Source organism: Trichogramma pretiosum, unplaced genomic scaffold (genome assembly GCF_000599845.2).
Source record: "Trichogramma pretiosum strain Unisexual culture from Peru unplaced genomic scaffold, Tpre_2.0 scaffold44, whole genome shotgun sequence".
In the NCBI taxonomy this organism is placed as follows: Eukaryota; Metazoa; Arthropoda; class Insecta; order Hymenoptera; family Trichogrammatidae; genus Trichogramma; species Trichogramma pretiosum.
The window spans coordinates 1,288,350-1,309,120 of NW_019641632.1; the positions used below are offsets into that span (position 1 = coordinate 1,288,350).

At 43.0% G+C, this 20,771-nt stretch overlaps 5 protein-coding genes across 5 annotated transcripts; 2 read left to right on the top strand and 3 right to left on the bottom strand.

Annotated features, from left to right (window-relative positions):
• Positions 1-280: 280 nt before the first annotated feature.
• LOC106659990 (glycine-rich cell wall structural protein 2-like) lies at positions 281-1,764 on the bottom strand. The gene is made up of 3 exons (XM_014382799.1): positions 1,557-1,764; positions 606-909; positions 281-530 (listed from the first exon to the last, which is right to left on the bottom strand). Exons 1-3 carry the CDS (start codon positions 1,762-1,764, stop codon positions 281-283), a joined length of 762 nt encoding a protein of 253 aa, XP_014238285.1.
• Positions 1,765-7,407: 5,643 nt separating this feature from the next.
• On the top strand, positions 7,408-9,309 carry LOC106660134 (zinc finger protein 260-like). The gene is made up of 3 exons (XM_014382982.1): positions 7,408-7,493; positions 7,569-7,680; positions 7,751-9,309. Exons 1-3 carry the CDS (start codon positions 7,459-7,461, stop codon positions 9,296-9,298), a joined length of 1,695 nt encoding a protein of 564 aa, XP_014238468.1. The 5' UTR covers positions 7,408-7,458; the 3' UTR covers positions 9,299-9,309.
• A 1,415-nt stretch (positions 9,310-10,724) lies between these two features.
• On the top strand, positions 10,725-13,617 carry LOC106660101 (mediator of RNA polymerase II transcription subunit 15-like). The gene is made up of 3 exons (XM_014382946.2): positions 10,725-10,919; positions 11,269-12,771; positions 12,844-13,617. The coding sequence occupies exons 1-3, from the start codon at positions 10,847-10,849 to the stop codon at positions 13,056-13,058; spliced, it is 1,791 nt and encodes a 596-aa protein (XP_014238432.1). The 5' UTR covers positions 10,725-10,846; the 3' UTR covers positions 13,059-13,617.
• A 241-nt stretch (positions 13,618-13,858) lies between these two features.
• On the bottom strand, positions 13,859-19,924 carry LOC106660046 (soluble calcium-activated nucleotidase 1-like). Its single transcript, XM_014382867.2, has 6 exons — positions 19,748-19,924; positions 18,509-19,045; positions 14,728-15,153; positions 14,447-14,650; positions 14,216-14,373; positions 13,859-14,149 (listed from the first exon to the last, which is right to left on the bottom strand). Exons 1-6 carry the CDS (start codon positions 19,815-19,817, stop codon positions 13,937-13,939), a joined length of 1,608 nt encoding a protein of 535 aa, XP_014238353.1. The 5' UTR covers positions 19,818-19,924; the 3' UTR covers positions 13,859-13,936.
• On the bottom strand, positions 15,462-18,482 carry LOC106660047 (circumsporozoite protein-like). The gene is made up of 3 exons (XM_014382868.2): positions 17,684-18,482; positions 16,597-17,361; positions 15,462-16,502 (listed from the first exon to the last, which is right to left on the bottom strand). The coding sequence occupies exons 1-3, from the start codon at positions 17,883-17,885 to the stop codon at positions 16,342-16,344; spliced, it is 1,128 nt and encodes a 375-aa protein (XP_014238354.1). The 5' UTR covers positions 17,886-18,482; the 3' UTR covers positions 15,462-16,341.
• Positions 19,925-20,771: the final 847 nt, after the last annotated feature.

The window sequence follows — 20,771 nt, forward strand, 5'->3', positions numbered from 1 at the left end:
CGTATTATATACACACACACACATCGTTTTCTCACTCGTAAGGACGCGCATATCCATACGTGCGTATGTATCGAATGCGAGCACCCAAGTCAGCTGACCACACGTACATATAGGTATCTTAGATAAACCATATACAGAGATCTGCAAGTGTGCGAAGCTCGCTCTCATAAACAAACGCATAAAAAATACAACGACTTATCTGTGTCGTAAAATATGGACAACTACAAAAAACTAGAGCTCTTAAACATTGCCTAATGTACCTAATGCAGTGTCACGCGACTCAAAAGACACCGCCGTGGGCTTGAGAGTAGCCGATCGAGCCGTGCAGCGGGCCGATATTCCAGTTGGCCGTCTGGGACTGAGCCTGGGCGTTGGCGTGCGCTCCACCGAAGCCGCCGCCGTATCCACTCCCGTATCCACCGCCGAATCCATGACCTCCGTACAAGCCAGGCCGAGATCCAGCGGAAGCTTGAGCACTGGCCGACGCCGAGCCACTGCCGAAGCCACCGCCATACAAGGGCTGCTGATATCTGCAAAAATTCGACGTTTTAAAGCTCTTCAGCTCGGATTTTGCGAGACTTCGTACGATCTTGTAATTTACTCACCCTCCGTAGCCGCCGCAGTTGCCGAATTTGCACTTGTGTCCCAGACCGTGGCCGTGACCAATACCGTGTCCGAGACCACCACCGTGGGCGTGGGCATGAGCGTGGGCGTGTCCACCCCCGAGTCCGTGACCACCCAAGCCGTGACCCCCTAAGCCGTGCCCGTGCCCGTGTCCGTGCAGTCCGTGATTGAACTTGCGTTTGAGCTTGCGCTTGAGCTTGCGCTTGGTGTGGGGACTCAGGTGGCGACCCTCCAGATCGTAGTCCTCGTAATCGTCGTCGAGATCGCGCACGTTGCGAGACACATCTGCGTTTTTTTTTTTCAAGGATTTAAAATCGTGTCAAAAAATGCGAATAACGTACCCAAATTTTCGTTGAATTATGCATTAAAACATTAACGACGAGGACGACTCGCGATGACTCGCGAGCCAAGTATGCCTAAATATACCCGTTGCGTAAAATCGACGAAAAATGTCGATCGTTCGCGGGGCCGTTAAACGAATTGCGATCGACTCGCTCGCGGTTTTTGCATTATTAAAGCCGTGTGGTTTCTTAGAACGAGAGTTAAATAGATTGGTATACTCGGCTAATGCTATTTTGCGTAAACAAGTAGTGGCTATGATCGAGTCAGCAACTCGTCAAATGGCTTTACCGAAGATATGCGCGCGCATGCAACGACAAAAAACCATTCGATCTTTCATCACGGAGCAGACGTTTTTAATTAGATAAAGATTATATGCGATGTTACGTAATGTGGTATTTTATGCGCTTTCACTCTGAAAAAGTGCGCCGAGCGCAATCGATTTAATCGCGAGAAAAGTCAATAGTTCAATATACGATTCACGTGTACATCTCGAGTGCTAATTTACGAGTCAGTTGTCGATCGATCGTACCGATTTTTCGTAATACAAACGTTTCAATCGATTTTTATTAATTATATGAAGAATCACTTACCAGAGGAAGCCTCGGCGGTGGCCGTGGCGTGGCTCACTACTGGACCGTCCACTCCTTGGGCGATCGCGACGGCGTGAGCCACGGCGCCCGCCTCCCTTTTGTCCCTTGATTTGTCCTGATGTTGCTCGGCATCGATGGAAGCGGCCCAAGTCGTCGACAAGGCCAAACAACAACACAGCACGACGAAGCCACACCTCACTCGAGTCATCTTCTTGGTTGATATATATTATTACGTGGAGATTATATAATAATGGGATCGGCGATCCACCGATCTTCGCACCTCATCGAATTCAACGCGTCTAATGTCCCTTGCTCGGCGGTCAGTCGAGCTCTTATACATGTGGGCACGCGTCTCTCTCTCTCTCTCTCTCGCTCGTTTATGGGGTCACGTCGCGCAAATATATGGTACATACGTACCTTATGCGAATAATGTACCTGCCACCGCCACGAGACTCTCTGGGGCAATCGGTACATACGTACGGAGCACGCGTGCCTGTGTACACTGCGTACGTATAAAACTACACGGGTTTTCCCGCCTCCGACTTTTTTCCTTCTCCTCGGGCGTCTACTACTTACTACTGTATATACTTTATGTATATACATGAAACAACGCCAGGGCCTAGTGGGTGAAAACAGGGGGACCCCCCGAACGCGGTGGGGCCTCTCGAAGCTGTTGCTGCTGCCGCCGCGCCCGAGATCCGCCATTCGCCGTTCACCTGTGATTTCGAAAATCGCGGCACTGTGGTATGAGCGACGCGCGCGCGCAAGCAGGCGAGAGTCTAATTTTGTATGCCCGATTTATCTCGCGCGCAGCCAAGGTCGCGTGCGCAGCGAAAAAAACTCTCTTTAGTTCTCGATGGTCCAGACTCGATCTACATGTACTTATTTTTAATGTATATGGGTCGTTCTATAATAGAAAAACAATTTCTTTTCTATTACGGCGTCACAGTGCAAAGAAAAGTAAGATCATATAGTTGTTTCCATTCGGCAAAATTCTATCTTCCACTGTTCTAAAATTGCCATGAATTACTTTTGATTTTAATTGCCAGTAGGATCATTATATTCTGACAAAGAGACCTAATTCTAAACGTCAAAAATTATACAATCGAACTTCAGTTTCTACGCCAGGCTGTAGTCAAAACTTTTATCGCGACGCGTCGCTAACTGCACTATATACGCGCGTTCTCCCGCGCAGCTGCTTCGAAACGTTACACGCGCTCACATATGCATACACACACCCAACACGCTATAATGTAGTAATTTCATGTTATAGTATTGAACTGTGATTGATTTATCTCGGAAACGTACCGTGGAGGTTCCTTGAAAATTTTCCCGCACATTAAAAGCATATTCTATTATATCTAGTTCAAATTTTAAAATATTTTATAGATAGTGATATTTTGACTCAACTTCTTCAAATCAGTTCAAAGATAGGACCTGTTGCCTATCTAAAACATGATGAAATAGCCTATAGGCTATCTATAGAATCGATATTTGATATGTCTATGTGCATGGGGTCACAAATCTAGCTTTCTCTTGCACGGATTCGTATACATTTATCTTCGGTATCTCTTGTAGTTTCATCAGAATTCTATACCAGTACGAAGTCAGTAGTTCACAGAGAAAGATTTCGACGATCGTGTTCGCAGTGTTCGCGAAATGAATTATAAATAGTTTAAATTATAAACGACTATGTATTGTGTTCCAGTGCGCAAAAAAATGTCGTTCTCGTTCGGCGTGGAACCCGCGGAAAATTTCTGTGACGACGATAGTGAACGCGACGAGATCGACGCCTATAACGAGCGCAGGAATATTCTTAACCAAAAAAAATTAGAAAGTTTGAAGAACTTGTGTGCAAAGATGGACTTGGAGAGCGAAGAGAAGCGACGTGAATTTCTTCGTCAATTTGACAAATTTATCGGCAATTGGAACTGCCCGCTTCTTAATTTGCGTGAGTTTTTTCGAGACAAAGAAATTGAGAAACTTCTCATGGAATCCGTAAAATACATAAATAGTGATGAGAGCTATCGTACAACAGAAGGGTTTATTGCATTCGTGGCTCGCACTGGCTACAAAGATGAGCCCAAAATTGACAAAAACGGTGTGCCAGTGTCGGATCGTACCACACCAATTCATCTTGCGGCTATCTGTATGAACGTTTACTCGCATACGATACAAGATCTATTCAAAATATACAACAGATATGATGTAAATTATTATAGCAATTATTGGGGCAGTACACATTTTCATGTGGCCTGCAAATACGGCTGCGACATAATCGTTCGGGAATTCTTCAAGTTTAATCAAAATCCAAATTGCTTCTGTCGAAAATCACACGATTCGCCGCTACACTTGGCTCTGCAGAATTCCTGTCACGGAAACAGAAAGACGGTGATCGAATTGCTACTAAAAAACGGCGCCGACCCGAATTCAGCGAACGCAAACGGATTGACGCCTCTGCATGTCATTTGCGAGGATGAACGCGACGATCTAGAATCGACAAAGATGTTATTCGAGCTCAGCCAAAAGCAATATCGACCGCTACAGATGAACGCTCTGGACGGTACGGGTAACGCACCTGTGCACTGGGCTCTGCAAAGCGGCAGCGAGAAGGTGTTCCTATTGCTGCTGGAAAGAGGCGCTGATCCGAGCTTAGCCAACAAGGAAGGGTTGACACCTCTGCACATCCTTTGTAATCAGGAGCCCGAAAAGTTTGATTTGGCGAAAAAGTTATTCAAACTCAGCCACGACAAAAGTCAGCCGCTCAAAATCGATGCCCGGGACAGTAGAAATCGAACACCGTTTCACTTGGCATTGCAGCGCGGACGCAAGAAGATTGCCGAACTGCTGGTGACAGAAGGCGCCGATAAAAATTTGCCCGATGAGAACGGATTGCCCCCCATCCATATGTGCCTTAGAAGCGACGATAGTGATTTCGTGAAGATATTGTTCAAAGTTAGCGACAAAAAAAATCTGCCGGTGCAAGTTAATGTATGTTATGATAATTACACGCCACTGCAATATGCCGTGGAAAATTGTTTGCTGGACGTGGTCGAACTACTCTTGGATCATGGCGCTGGTCTGTCAAATTTAGTTTTTCCCCCCGCGAGTTATTTTGTCAAGAAATCAGAACTGAAACATTATCCAGACATCGAAAATAAAAATACTGTAAAATTAATGATAGTGTCTGGCACTCTGGTCATCGCCGAACGTCTCGAAAAGAATGGATATGAATTTGACCGAAGCAAAGCACTAATGATCATGAAAGTTTTCGATAAGCAGGAAATGTTCGATAAACCGGCGATGGCTGTTAAAAACCGTTTGTGTGCAGACACAAAGTTTGTGAGCAAAGCGAAAAAGATAGCGATGAATTCGAGCCTATCGCTCTACGAACTGGTTGAGTTACAACCCGAAAAGGCGGATAAACAACTCACATACAAGGACTACTTCGATTTTGCGCGCAAAAAAAAATTAAAGAAGCTCGACCCGAAGCATCAAGAGGATTGTGTTTTGCATCTGGGAGAGATAATGTCGAGAAGATTTTTCCGGCGATGGGCACAGGAGGCTATAGGATGCAGGATCATCGATAAAGTCATCACGAACAAAAATCTATATCATTTTTGCTTGAAGCCTCCGAGCCAAAACTCGAAATAGCAGTAATCGTATTTTCCGTCTTTCTCCATGTTTGATGTCATTAAATTTCGCATATTTTTCATACTTCGCATATTATTTTAATAAATAAACTCGAAAAAAAAATAAATTACGATTTTTTTATTGATAAGCCTTTAAAAATGTATAACTTAAATATCTCAAATCGTGTGTTTATTACCACAGTACCTTATCGAAATGAAAGTTCAAATACTCGAAAAAATCTCGAGTTTCAGAAAAAACATTCGGCAACTCCAACATTTCTCAAAGTAAAAAACTGTAAAAATCGACTACTCGCACACTCCTCATTCATGTTATCTAATTAAAGAGATAAATATTCGATGGAAAAACTGAGAATAGATCGTCAAAAATTAAACATAAAATTGAATGCAGCAAATTTTTCCTGTTCGGTCATTATTTCCTTTTTATCCACTCAAAATAACACTTTCGGAGGAACGAACCATGTATACATGCAACATATATCGGTATTACATTATTAAACGTGCCGCCACGCACGCGGCTCGCTCGCTCGACTTCCACCGCGCGCTCGCGTCAATTAGGACTCTTTGGGGATATGAATGACGCGCGCGCGCCTGCAGTTTCGAAATTTTCTTGAATGAAGCGCGCGCGAGCATGCATAACTCGTTATATTACGCACGCGAGCGAATTGCCTCGCGTTTTACGCGCGCTCGATCTTGTATATTTAAAAAACGTTGGTATTACACCTTGGATACTCACGGTGTATTATTGTACGCGCGTGTCTGCGTACACATACGCTCGTTACCGCGAGCGATAATTCAACTCGGTGCCGAGTGTACACACAGTGTGCGCGATATAAACTCCAAGGAGATGAGCTCTACTCGATGCAAATGTGTATCGTGAACGGAGTTGTAAAACATAATATCGAGCTGCAATGAATTTTCGCGTGATTTATGGATATCCTTGCCGCGCAGCCACCGACGAGACGTCATTATATACCCGCGTGAGTAAACTTTTTTTTGTCGCGTCAATGCGCAGAAAACAGATTACCACGCGGCCGGCCCAGGATATAATGACACGCTTTGACCCTCGGAAATCGCTACCACCTCGAAGCTTTATTTCGCGTGCACAGCTCCCTCGTTATTTTTAGTTGAACTGAATGTAACTTTTACCTCGTCCTCGCTGCTGCATCGCTCGAGTTCTCTTCGCAAGATGAGCCAGGCAAGGTCGACAACTTCGCCGAGGAAGGTTATTCTCTCTTGAAAAAGGGTCTCTCGCTCGTAAAATTCAATATTTTTCTTTTACTCGTTGCTGCGTGTGCGGCGTGGGCGCGAGATCGTGGCTTACTTTTGGCAGCTGCGATCGTGCAAGGGTTATTTTCGTCGTACAAAGCTCGTACAAGATAAGCCGCGACGACGAGTGTTCTTGATATTATGCAATGTATGCATTATATGCAGAAAATTTGTGAACGCACTCGCAATGCACAGATAAAAGTTTAATGCTTTACACGAGTTCGAAAGGCAAATATTGCACGATTGCACAGATGTTGCCATTGTTTGTTAGTGTAAAAAGTTATGAGCATAAAAAGTTTTCTGTGTTAATACGTGCCACTTGACCGATATAGAAATTTTCGCTTTATAACGATAATTGAGAATTGACGATACAGTTGAGAACTTTTTTCAAGCTCTTTAAAGAATCACTGTTAAAACAACACGTTATTTTTTCAATTGAAGAGGCATCTTATATTTCAAACTTCAAATATGATACTAGATCTTAGTCAATATACGTTGAGACATTTTTTAATTTCTACTTTTTTGGTAATAATATACTATTCATAGAAAAATTTTTACAAGTCATTAGACATGAGATACATTATGAAATATTCTTCATTATTACAATCAAGTTTTGCTTCGTTTACGTTGATAACTTCGAAACTTCATGACATTATTTGTAAATATTTTTATATTAAACGTAAGTTACACAGAAAGATTGACGAAGGCCAATGAATTGTTATATTTTTGAAAACTCTGTGCGACGAACTTATTCGACAACTGCCACCAACTCCTCATATTGTTTATATCTGTGTAGCGTAGCGCTATGGTGTGGTGCACGCGAAACACTGTGGCGGGCAACGCACGCAGGTCATGCACGCGACGCTAGATGTAAACAACATAAGACGAGCGCACACAGCTCTATGATCATCATCAGTTTTTCCGTGTACTTGGCTCGATCGACACAGAGAGGTTAATTGTTAAAACAGTTCCAAGTGAGAAAAATGGAATCCGGTGATATACTTGATTGCGCCATCAGGTAATTTTCATTTTATGTGAATGAAATTATACAAATTTTATGGTCAAATACTTGATTTTATTGGGGTTATTTCAGAGTGAAAAACGAGCCTAGAGATGGGTTGCTCAGTGAAAATAATTGTGATATGATTGACGAGAAACCGGATCTTAAAAGTGTTCAACTCTTACAATTTCTGCGAGAAAACTCAGTAAGCCATGGTGATTATGTACGTTAATTGCATTGTACTTTTGTGTAACTTGTATTTAATTTTTCCACAGGCTCATATCCATCGTAGTTGCGACATTACGTTTGAAAAAGAACTTGATGAGGAATTGAAAATTACCTTTGAATGTGAAGACGTCAAGCCCAACGTTGGTTCATTAGCATCTAAGAAAATTGACCACTTGAAGGGTTTGAAATATAGCGATGATTTTAAAACTGAACGTATAATTAAAATAGAACCCTTGGATGAAGTGAAACAGGAATTTTTCGGCGATAAAGCTACGATATTGAGTTTCAATCGTGGACTCAACGGAAAAAATGAAAAAATTACGAAAAAGTTTAACAACAAAAATAGACTCAAAACACACGTTGGCTCGATTAATAAAGGTAAAAGTCATTCGTGTCAAATATGCGGAAAGAAATTTGCAAATAAGTCTAATCTGAATAGGCATGTCAAATCATCGCATGATCACATCACACATGCATGTGATGTATGTAAAAAGACATTTTCACTAAAAAGTAATCTCAAAATCCACGTAGATTCAGTACACAATCGTGTCACGCATGCATGCGATATTTGCGGCAAGACATTTTCACAAAAAAGTAATCTCAAAATGCACATAAATTCAATACACAATCGTGTCACACATGCATGCGATGTATGCGGCAAGACATTTTCACGAAAAGATCATCTCAAGACCCACATCGATGCAGTGCATAATAGTCTCACTTATAAATGCGATACATGCGGCAAGTCGTATACTTATAAACATCATCTCAAGACCCACGTAGATGCAGTACACAATCGTGTCACACATGCATGCCGTATATGCGGCAAGACATTTTCACGAAATAGTCATCTCAAAATCCACGTAGATTCAGTACATAATAGTCTCTCTTATAAATGCGATACATGCGGCAAGTCGTATACTTATAAACATCATCTCAAGACCCACATCGATTCAGTACATAATGGTCTCACTTATAAATGCGATGTATGCGGTAAGACATTTTCACAAAAAGATAATCTTAAGAAACACATCAGGACCATGCATAATAAAATCACTCACCCATGTGATATATGCAAAAAGAAATTCCCAGATAAAAGTAATCTTTACAAACATATAAATTCAACGCACAATGGTATCAGATATGCATGTAGTATATGCGGGAAGAAATACTCCCAGAAAGGTGATCTCAAAAACCACATCGATTCGGCCCATAATGGCATCACACATACTTGCAATATTTGCAGAAAAAATTTTTCATGTAAGAGTGCTCTTAACTTCCACATAAATGGTATTCATAATGATACAACATTTGCATGTGATATTTGTGGAAAGGAGTTCTCAAACAAAACTAATCTTCACAAACATATCAATTCGATGCACAATGGTATCACGCGTGCATGCGGTATTTGTGGAAAAAAGTCCTTGGGTAAGAGTAGTCTCAAAAGACACATCGATACGATTCACAATAGTTTCAAACTTGCATGTGATAAATGCGGCAAGACATTTTCCCAAAAAAGTAATATGAAGATCGACATCGATGAGGTGCATAATAAAATTAATCGCACATGCAATGCCTGCGGAAAATATACGTAAGAAAGTCGAGTCTCAAAGCTCACGTTAATGCGGTGCATCATTCACGCATCGCAACTTAGTGAACGTATAAAATTTAATTAATATGTTCAGAAGACAAATTCAAAAATGTTCATTTATAATATATTTTAAACAACGTTTAAGTCTGAAAAAGACATCAATAAACTTTTGAAAAAAAATGAAGTACATTATTAAGTGTAAGCTAATAATATATTAGACCCTTTAAGTTGATGTCAATTTTATAATGTCAGACACTTTTCGGCACGATTTACAGGCAAAATTGATTGTTTCGCGACGATACATACGTTTATGGGAACTATTAATAGGGTTTAGCACATCCATTTTTTATAAGCGGATCAATAAAAAGTAGCTTCGTTAAAATAGCAGTATACATCATTGATTTTTCATCCAAAATGAAATGAATTCATGTGTTTATGTAATAAGTCAACTTTTTTTTTCATCGGCTCTCATAAATATTCAGAAGTTTTTAACCATAGAGAATTTCTTATTTAAGATAAGTCTATAATAAATTAGATCAACTGCAGAGTTCGAGAAATTCCCACTGCAAATAAAAAGGTCAAAAGCGTGCAATCGTAGAAAAAGCTATATTTACGACGATTGTTAGAAAATTATAAATTCCAATGGTATTAGAATAGGCAAAGCCGGGGGAAATCCAAAAACTCGTTCGTCCTTGTACCCCAAAATATTGAAATTGAAAAAATTTAAAAGTCTTGACGATTAATTAAAATTTGAATCGAATCTTTTTTTTATAGCCAAAAAGTCTTTTTATCTATTTTTAAATTAATCAGAATTCAAATTAAAGCATCTACTTATGTGGAACAATGTCGTTGGCGGCCTACACTCAATTCGAAAAAGCATCGAAATCTTCTTCGAAACGAGTGCATCTATCCATTAAAAAAATACGCTCATTAACTGCACATTAGCCGCTCGGGCAAATCCTACCAGCGTAAAAAAAACAAAGAGAGAAAAGAAGAAGAAGAAGTAAAAGAGAAAAACCAAAGTTGGATTTTCTGTGAATCAGCGCACATCGCATCGTGTAATATCGCGCGCGGCAATCTTACATGACGAAAAATATAAATCATACACATTACAGGCGGCCACACATATCGCCGCACACACATTAGATAGAGATAGAATTCCGCGCGAAAAAAAAATTACCCAGAATAGAACTGTGTGCGTCTAATAGCTATGCCTCTATGACTCTCGGTACGTGTGTATGCGTGTTTATAAATACATGCGTCCGAAGTTGGTATGCGCGCATACCTATATACATACAATACATCGCGCGCAGAGCGTAAATCGTTGATCAGGCGCCGATGATCGCTGGAATACCCCGGAGCGATCCGCGCGCATATTAAAATCGTCACCGCGGGTCCGATTCTCTTATATAAAGCTCCGGCCAGGCCGGAAAAGCTTCAGTTGATACGTCCGATTGACTCGGTGCAAATCTCAAGTTCGCGCTGTTTGTTTTGTTTTTCGACCGGACGCTCGAGTAGCATTAGTCGCGAGTTCGATCGATCGGCATTAACAATGTGGTTCCACAAGTGCACAGTGCCACTGGTGTTGGTATTATTTTTAAGTTGTGTATCGGCGTCACCCCATGGTAATTATTTTATTGTTCAATATTTATACTTTCTCAATTGTATTTTTCTACATTTTTGGAAAATTGATGGCATTTTAGTTATAAATTTTAATTTCATCTTTATTGTATGAAAAAATTGTTGATAATATGAAACTTGAGCTGCTTTGCTGTCAATATAAGTTGCGAAAAACTCTTCAATCGATCTAAAATAAAAATAAGTCATAAAGAGATATCGACTTGAGTTGCATCGTTACATTGCTCCTATCATTGAAAAACGTATCGCAAATCATTGGCATTATAGTTGAAGATATTTTTGTATCGGATTACATTGCAATCATTAACGAGACACGTTGTTAACTTTGACAAACAGGTCTTCTCGGTCATCTCCTTGAGAAGCATGTGGAGCGTCATCCAACGGGTATTCTGAGCTCGTTGATGCCGAGCAATCAACAAACGGCATCGGCCAGCTCATCCGCTTCCAGCTATGCTTCTGGCTCCTTCAATCTAGGCCCTCTGTCGTTGACGGGAAATGTTGCAAACGCCAATGCCAATGCGTACAGCTCGGCCAGTTCGAGCGGAAGCGGTTACGCCTCGGCAAGTTCGAACGCGGCCGCCAACAGTTACGGAGGATACTCGAACTCGAACGCCGCGGCTGAGGCGCAAGCTCAGGCCCAAGCTCAGTCGCACGCCGCAGCCGATGCCCAGGCCCAGGCTCAAGCCGAAGCCTACATCAAGGCTCAAGCCGAGGCTCAAGCGCAAGCTGCGGCTCAAGCTCAGGCCCAGGCCCAGGCCTACGCCAAAGCCCAAGCCGAAGCTCAAGCTGCGGCTCAGGCTCAAGTTCAGGCTCAGGCTGCCGCCCAGGCCCAGGCCCTGGCCCAGGCTAAAGCCCAAGCCGAAGCCGAAGCCTACGCCAAAGCTCAGGCCGAAGCAAAAGCTCAAGCTCAAGCGCAAGCCCTAGCCGAAATGAAAGCTCAGGCCCAAGCCCAGGCCCAAGCTCTGGCTCAAGCAAAGGCCCAAGCCGCGTCACAAGCGGCTGCCCTGGCCCAAGCTCAAGCTCAGAACCAGGCCCAGGCGCAAGCCTTGGCTCAAGCGAAAGCCCAGGCGAGCGCCACGGCGAGCTCTCAAGCGCACGTACCGGTACAGGGCGTCGCTCAAGGCCACCAACCCGTACTCGTGCATCAGCCCGAAGTAGTCAAGCCTCAGCAAACTCAAACGGTCTACGTGCCAATCGCCATCGTCGAGGTGCCCGCCAAGCACAAGCCGCACCACGGCGGCCGTCGCCCCCATCATCCCGGCCGCGGAAAGCCCGGCTACGAGTACAATCCATTCTTTAACGGAGGAGCCAATTCCAATTCCATTGCCAATGCCAATGCCAATGCGGCATCTTCAGCGGGTGCGAATACCGTGCAGCAGCAACCCATCTACACCAGCCAGCCTGTGGTGCCACAGCCGCAGCCACTGCCGCAACCACAGCCTCAACCGTCTTACCCTGTGCAGTCCTCGGGCAATGCCAATGCCAATGCCAATGCCGCCGCTTCAGCCGGCGCCACGTCGGGTGCCAACAACGCTGTGCAGCAGCCGAGCTACGGTCCAGCTCAGACCTATCCTACGTACCCACCCGCACAGACCTATCCCGGCAGTTATCAATTTCAACCTTCTCAAGGAAGTGGCACTGCATCTGCTGGCGCCACCGCCAGTGCCAATAGCAATGCCAATTCCAACGGTAATGCCAATCAAAATTACTTGGATGGATTGGCGGCTCTTGGCGCCCCCAGCACAGGATCCCAAGGATACCCCGGCGCTGGATCTGGTTATTACAATAACCAAGCTGCACCCTCTCAGGTTCAGTATCCTGGCTCGCAAGCGAATGCCGGTAAGTAAAAATCAATCATCATTTTTAATTCAGTTTTAAACCTCGACGGTCATGCTTACGATCGATTTTTAGGGGCAAACGCCGCCGCCAGTGCCAGCTCCGGTGCCAGCGCCAGTTCCAGTGCCACGGCAACGGCGACCGCCAACGCCGGCGCCCACAGCAACACGCGCTCCTCTGCGACTGCCACGGCCTCGGCCTCGTCGGCCAGCGGTAGCTTCGGTGGTTTCGGCCTGAACAGCCGCTCCGACGACGACGACACCAGAGATAGGCTCATCTTCCGCGACTAAGATACACGTCGCGCTTGAAAGTGATCGTAACATATAATACGGACGTGATAAGATTATATACAAGTGTCAAAGTTCGATGCGCTGTGCGCCGCTTTCTTTTCTCTCTTCGTAATACTCGTTTGCCTGATTTTTGACTGCATGAGAGGTGTGAATCCTTATTTGTTCTTTTTTTTTTTTTTTAATTTTTTTTCTCACGAGTTTGTTGATATTGAATGTTCCGATAATGAGTGTACAATGAAGTAGTGTCGAATAAGATGTTTTTGATAAACAAAATCTATATAGGCATTCACTTTTTCAGAACGATACGACGTTGCTGCAAAAAGTGCAATTGTATACTGTATAATAAAATTTAAAATTAACGTAATTTAGAACGAACGTATCGGAATACGATCGTCTCTCTGAAACTTTTTCGTGCAAAAAGATTGAGTGAGATTATAATATATATAAATATAACTTAAGTTTTTTTGTAAACAATTGTAAAAAAAAGGAAAAAAAAATAACCCGACAAGGTCAAGTCATTTAAACAACGTATTAAAGTTAGTAATGATTCCGCATTATACGATACTGGTATTTCATTTCCTCGTCCCAAGCATCATTTTTACACGCGGCGATCATTTATATTGCCGACAACGACGCGCCTGGGAAATTCGCGATGATTGATTGCAAAATACGAAATATATGATTTTTTTGTGCAGCAACTTTTTCGACGATTTGACGCGCATTCGTGCACACACACGCACACTCACACATACGTTTGAATAATAAATTATCTTTTATTGAAGAAGAAGTAATAATGGTTATTACATTATTATACAATTTTATTTGTTTATGTTGCATTCTTCTTACATAATTCGAAATTATGGCAAAAAAAAATGAGTTTACAAAAATTCTAATCCCTCGTACTTGTCGTTGTCGACTTTCAGATCGGGCATGAGAATTTTGCCCTCGGTGTTGAATACGGTTATGTAGGTGGCCGTGTCGTTCTCCAGCTCCTTCGTTTTCAACGCGACGATTACTGTGTCGTTGGTGCCGGGCAAAAATTTGAAACTAGAAAATCCTCGGATGTTCACGTGGCCACCGATCAAAATTGCCTGAAACGCGGACACGTAAATGTAATAAAAATTGATGGAGATACGAAGCTCAAAATTTCATAATACCTGAACATTTTCAAACGTCTCGTCGGCAATTAAGAGGACGTTGCAGCTCCTCGACTCGTTTTTATCTTTGTTGTACTTTTCCTTGGAGCATCTTCGCGGAAGGAAAAACCACTTTTTGCGAGTGTCGCTCCACACGCCGGACTCGTGAATGACGTAACCTGTTTAGTGTACAGTTATAACAGAACGATGAGTTTTTCAAATAGATAGACACCAAGCATCGCTCTATTGTACCTGGTGGCTCGATGTCTATCGCCTTAGCCAAACGTTTGTAATTGGACGTCCAATTGTAGGCCTGAACCTCGCCCCGAGGCGACACCACTTTGATCCAGTAGGGATCGTTGCTGACGAATTCACCCTTGGAGGTGGTCTTTTCTTTGCCGGTACTACCGACGTACAGCTGATTGTCTTTCACGGTGGCCCACTCAGCCTTGAATCCTAAGATCGATCAATATTATTTCGGTACAAAAAATCGTCAGGTATTACCAAATTTTTAAACAGTGTCGAGAAAAAACCTTTCGAGCTCTTTCCGTTCCCGTCCATCAGAATAACCCAGGGGTAAGCGTTGTCGCCCTCGAAATAATAAATCACGCCTGTTCGATCGTCGAACGTGAGCAATCTGCCGTCGAAGACGACCAGCTCCGAGAACTCCATGCCGCGGCCCTTCATGTTCAGAGTCGTGGAGAAGGTGGTCACCCCCTTGTCCCACTTTACCGACACCTCGTTCTTGAGCGGGTGCCAGGTGAGCTGGCCCCTCTTCAGGTGACTGCGCCACAGGTCCTTCTTCGACTTCTGCCTCGAGTCCTCGTCCAGATCGCTGATCATACCGATGCTGAACTTGATCTCGTCGTCTTTCCTCACCGCGGGAGTTAGCGGATAGCTTCGATTGTAGGCGTACGCGTCGGTCGTGTCGCACGCCGATCTGATGCCCCTGACGTGACCTGAAATTTTTATCATATTTTGCACTGAATTTATAGAGGTCACACGAGAAAAAAAAATTCGTAGTACCTAATACCACGACAACGATAAAGTACTATTTTAATTAAAGTTTTTTTTTGATAATAAATAATTTATGTGAACGATTTTTCGCGAAATTCCAGAAATTCTGTTTGGTTCAAAGAATTTTTTATTTTATTCAACTAAATATTTGTTCAAATTTGCTTAGCATGCACATTTGACAATGCTTATTTTGTTGAAATAAACTAGTAGCAGGTACTTTGAATTTTTTTCGGTGTATAATTCAAAATAATTTACATTATACTCGTGAATGATTTATTGCTCGTTTGAAGTTCAATTATTGCATGTAAAACTTTAAACTTTATTCTTTTGTTTTTACAAGAGAAAGTGATTCTTCAAGTGTAAGCAATTAGTTTATTGGTTAGTTACAAATATATTAACATACATTTACATAATAATTATTTTCATATCCGAAGAAACCTCATTCATTATTAACTTTTTACAGAGCGAGTGAAATCGACACAAATATTTCACCATAACAAATCCCAAAAAATACCGATTATCACATCTTATGAACTTTATACACGGTGAAATAAAAGAAATGGCTTCAAAGTGTCATCAAAATAAATGCGTGATAATTGACATGTGTTTAAAAACTTATGCACTGAGAAAGAATGATTGAACTATGATAATTTTAATAATTGACTCGATTTTTATTTATTATTGCTGCAATGAAGAGTTTTGACCTACCAACTTTCAATTCAGTAATTAATAACAATAATAATAAATAATAAAAATATATTATACTTTGTGCGATTATTGACATGACGCAAGCTTAAGACACACACATAAGTAAGACACGACAAAAATATCTTCAAAATAACAATCGTACTGAGTATTCACATGGATATATTTACATAAATAGGATCTCGCAATGAAGCAAGCGTATATTATTATATATTATTAAAACAGACATTCCGTTGAGTATTACATTTTTTTTCATAAGTACTTGGTAAATATTTTTTTTCTTCCGAGTTGAAAACAACTCGATCTTCCTTCTAACCTGTTCCGTCCCTAACTATCACAAATATTAAATCATTATAAATATTACAATATTACAAATATTATATTTTCCCTATAATTGATTCTCCGTCGGAAAAAAACGAGTCTATTCAAAACAGGCCGTCGTCAGCGGATGCCGACGCGGACGCGGACGCAGCGGCTTTCGATCTGCCGAATCTGCCCGAGTACGAGTGAGCTTTGGCGGCAGCCGCGGCTTTGCGATGGGCGAGCTTGGCGCGTTTGGCCTGGGCACGAGCGTGAGCGTGAGCACCTGAAACGAGACGAAAACAAAAAAAAAACGTGTAAAGATCAATGAATTCGTTGTAAAAAAAGTCGAGGATTCGACTATCTCAAAGTGGACTTACCGGCATGACCTAATTTGCCGTGGCCGTGGCCAAGCGCGTGAGCGTGGGCATGAGCGACCGCAGTGGCATGAGCTCCTCCGGTCGGCACGATGGGCACAGCGAGGGGATCCGAGAGGAAGGGAATGGGTGTGGGAGAATAGACGATATTGGCGTTGGCCGCGGCATTGGCCGAAGCCGACGAGTGGCCGAGACCGTGACTGTGAGCGTCGGCGTTAGCGGTGGCCGACGAGTGACCGAGACCAAGACCGTGAGTATGAGCATTGGCATTAGCCAGAGCGGATGAGTGACCGAGACCACCAGCGTGGCTGTGAGCATCGGCGTTGGCAGCAGCCGATGAGTGTCCAAGACCATGAGTATGAGCATTGGCTAGAGCGGACGAGTGGCCGAGACCACCGGCGTGACTGTGAGCGTCGGCGTTAGCGGCGGCCGACGAATGGCCATGACCGTGACTGTGAGCATCGGCGTTGGCCGAAGCCGAGGAGTGGCCGAGACCGGCGTGGCTGTGGGCGTCGGCGTTGGCCGAAGCTCCGGAATGAGCCGGGGTGAAAGGCAGGAGCGGTACTACCGGAGCAGCGGCGGATCCGGCATTGGCGAAGGCGTTGGCGTTGGCGTGGCTGTCGACGACCGGTACCACGGGTGCTGGGAGCGGTACGTGAGGGATGTGACCCACGGGTTGGTGCACGGGAAGGGCATGAGCGTCGTGGAGAGCGTTGGCCTGGGCGAAGGCGTTGGCGTTGCTTCCGGCCACTGGACCGATCGGCAGACCTAAAATAATTGAAACAATAGATATTTATTAATACGTTGCCAAGTGGGATTCAAAACGTATAGACATGCGAAACAATAATGAGTTTTACACAAACTACAATAGATATTAGGTAATATAGCATGGGTACAGGATCACGTCTTGTTGTGTCCTTCGTGAAAATCATGCACGATCTGTCCAGATGAGCGTGCACAACAAGGATAACTGAGGCTTGGATATACATTTAAGAGTTAAGCTTGAACTGGATTTGGCTAATAATAGATTAAAGACCACAAACTATGCAAAAAAAAATTAATTCGGCTTCGGCGAGGAAATTTGTCTCACCTGAAGCAGTGAACGAGTGGCTTCTTCGGTGGACGGATGTGTGACTCTTTATGAATGGACCGTTCGATCCGACGAGAGCCATTGACTCCATTGAGTGAGAGAGAGAGCTATCCCAGTACGATTGCCATTTTTTTTTGTCGTCGTGTGCGTCGTGTGTCGTCGAGTCGAGTCGTTTTTTCTTCGCTTGTATATAATTTTGCATTACATGATATCATGATGTCGATCGATTTAGACGTTTACAAAACGTCGTGTCGAACAATCGGTCTTTCGAGTGATTTCTGTCTTCGTTATGGTTATTATAAAAGTACATTGTCGAAAAATGAGGTTTCACTAAACATAACATCAGCTTACAGCTAAATTAACATTATGCACACGTCGTGTGGCTTAAGATCTAAAAATCTTAATAACTAGGAAACATTGGAATGATATGAAACGTAAATACAAATGAAGTTTTTTTTTGTTGCCGAAAATAAATCCCAAAAAACAACAATTTTTGAATTAAAGATTTCAAAATTTTCCCTTTTTACATCTTCTCGAATATTTCTCTGATTTTTAGTATTTTAAGAGCACGCAGAATCAATACTACCAATGTTAATACTTGTACGCTCGAATTTATCTTATGAACTAGCATATGCACACACTGCATGGACTAATAGTCGTAGTACTCGCCGCCGTATCCACCGGGACGGCCGTAATAGCCGCCACCAGGGCTACCGCCGTACTGTCCGTAAGGACTTCCCCCGTAGGGACTGCCTCCGTAGGGCCCCAAGCCCTGATTGTAACCGCCGTAACCGCCGGGACCGAATCCGCCGTAATTGTTATTACCTTGGCTGTTGGCCTGAGCCGAAGCCTCGGCGTTGGCGGCCGAATTACCGCCCCCGTAGAAGCCAGGGTATCCACCGGCTTGGCTGTTGGCTAGAGCCGAGGCCTGGGCATTGGCGCCGGAGTTGCCGCCGTAGCCGCCTCCGTAGGGCGAGAGTCCACCCGCGTTGCCGAAGCTGTTGGCGTTGGCCTGAGCCGCGGCTTGGGCGCCGGAATTGCCACCGCCGTATCCACCGCCGTAGGGCGAGAGTCCGCCGCCGTTACCGAAGCTGTTGGCGTTGGCGTTGGCTACGGCTTCGCTGGACGCACCACCGGCACTGCCGAGCAGACCACCGCCGTTGGAGCCGGCGTTGGAGTGGGCATTGGCGCTGGCGCTGTTGATAGAGCCGGAGAAGCCGATCGGGCCCAGATGGAAGCCACCCTGCAGCGAGGTGGTCTTGCTGCTGGCGTCGGCGCTGGCGCTCGAGCCGCTGCTGGGGTGGTGGAACAGACCCAGAGGGTCCAGTACAGTTCCTAGGCCGCGACCTTCGCTGAATATGCCTGCGAATCCAAGACGAGCAAAGTTAATTTTTTTCCACTTATGGAAGAAGTCTTCGTCGCTGCGCTGTTATTGCGAACGCGAGAGTAATTGCCGGACAATACTCGCTTTCTTTTTTCACGCGCAAAGGTGTGTCGCGCTCGACAAACAAAGGAAACATGTGAAAAAGCCCGATGAGGTCTCCGGCTAAATTTAAACAATTTTAGCATTTCACAGTGTGCACACGATCTTCGTTGGCTACTTATATAATCATTTCATGCAGATATCTGAAAAATTCAGACCGACGATCCTAAAGAAACTTGCAAAATCATTCGCCTCTGAATTAAAATCTCATTTAAAAATCGATTAAATTTCTTGAACGATTCGTTCATTTAGCCGATTGAGAAAGCAACTCGCTAAATATATTTGCTTTCGTTACACGTATCATCCAGAATGGCAAAATTAAAAATTTAAATGTGTGACATTTGTGACATTTCCCCTTTTCACGCGCCTACTTTGAATGGAATCAAGCGCGTTACGTGATTTGTTTTTTCTTCTATTTTAATGATATCTATTGAAAATACTTTTCACTGTTATATTAAATTATTTTTATTGTTTAAATAAAAATAAAAATTTTTTAACTATCGCGTCAATTGGTAAAAATGCAGAACAATCACGAAATCGTCACTTATATGATTGATTCTAATTAGCTGATGATAACTCACCAGGTCTGGCCGAGGCACTAGATACCAATACTAACACAACTAATGGCACTATGCACTTGAAGTAACCCATTTTTGCTTCGCTCTTTGTACCGACGAAACGAGCAAAAAAAATTATTCTTCGAAACAAAAAACAACGTCTATACTTTGAAAATGGGACCGCTTTCGCGAGCGCGCGGCTTCGAACACTGGAGTCAAACTAAAATTTTCACTGTCGAGCAGCATCTTTATATACAAGACGTCCGTGACTTCATGGCAGGCGCTCGTCAATGACCTAGACTTGTTTTCGAATAACTTCTCACTCTCTTTTTCAGAGTCTGTCCTCTTCTCTTCTTCTCTCTCCTCTTTTAATTTTTTGCTTCGTTCCTTTTTCATTTTGCCGTGGCGATTCTTCACCGCTGATTTACATTGATATCATTTTTTTTCAATTTCTATATACGCGACCGAGGCTATGCTAATTATGGAAATAATTTTATGAAGAATTTATCCTCGTGCAGGCAAAGGTCATTAACATGTTTTTAATTAGACACTCGAAACACTTTATTTTCTTATATATATATATCTTTTTAGAAGAAAGTCGTAACTTAAGTACGGTAACGACGTATGGGTTTATGATACATTGTCCTTGCGCAATAGCAATGAACTGTGCAAAAAATAAAAGGAGAAATTTCTTCTCGGGCTTTCCGTGATTTGCAAACATAAATACAATGTAACTATTTAAAAGTTCGATATTTTCAGAATTGAAAAGCTGAATTAACTGTACAATGGACTAGTAATATTTGCCTGTATTAAGTATCAATAAATTAATTAGCTCAATTATTTAATTGTTACCATACAGATTGAACTAAAAATGCTGACGAATGATTTTGCTATTATTACGAAATTTTTTACCACGCCTGTCTAAAAGCGTTTATGTAAGACAACATATGACTCTTTGAAGTAACCAATTCTGACTTGCTTTATAGAAACCCCCGTTGTTTTATTCTTACACATGTGTTTGTACACGAATTTATTATTAATATATGTG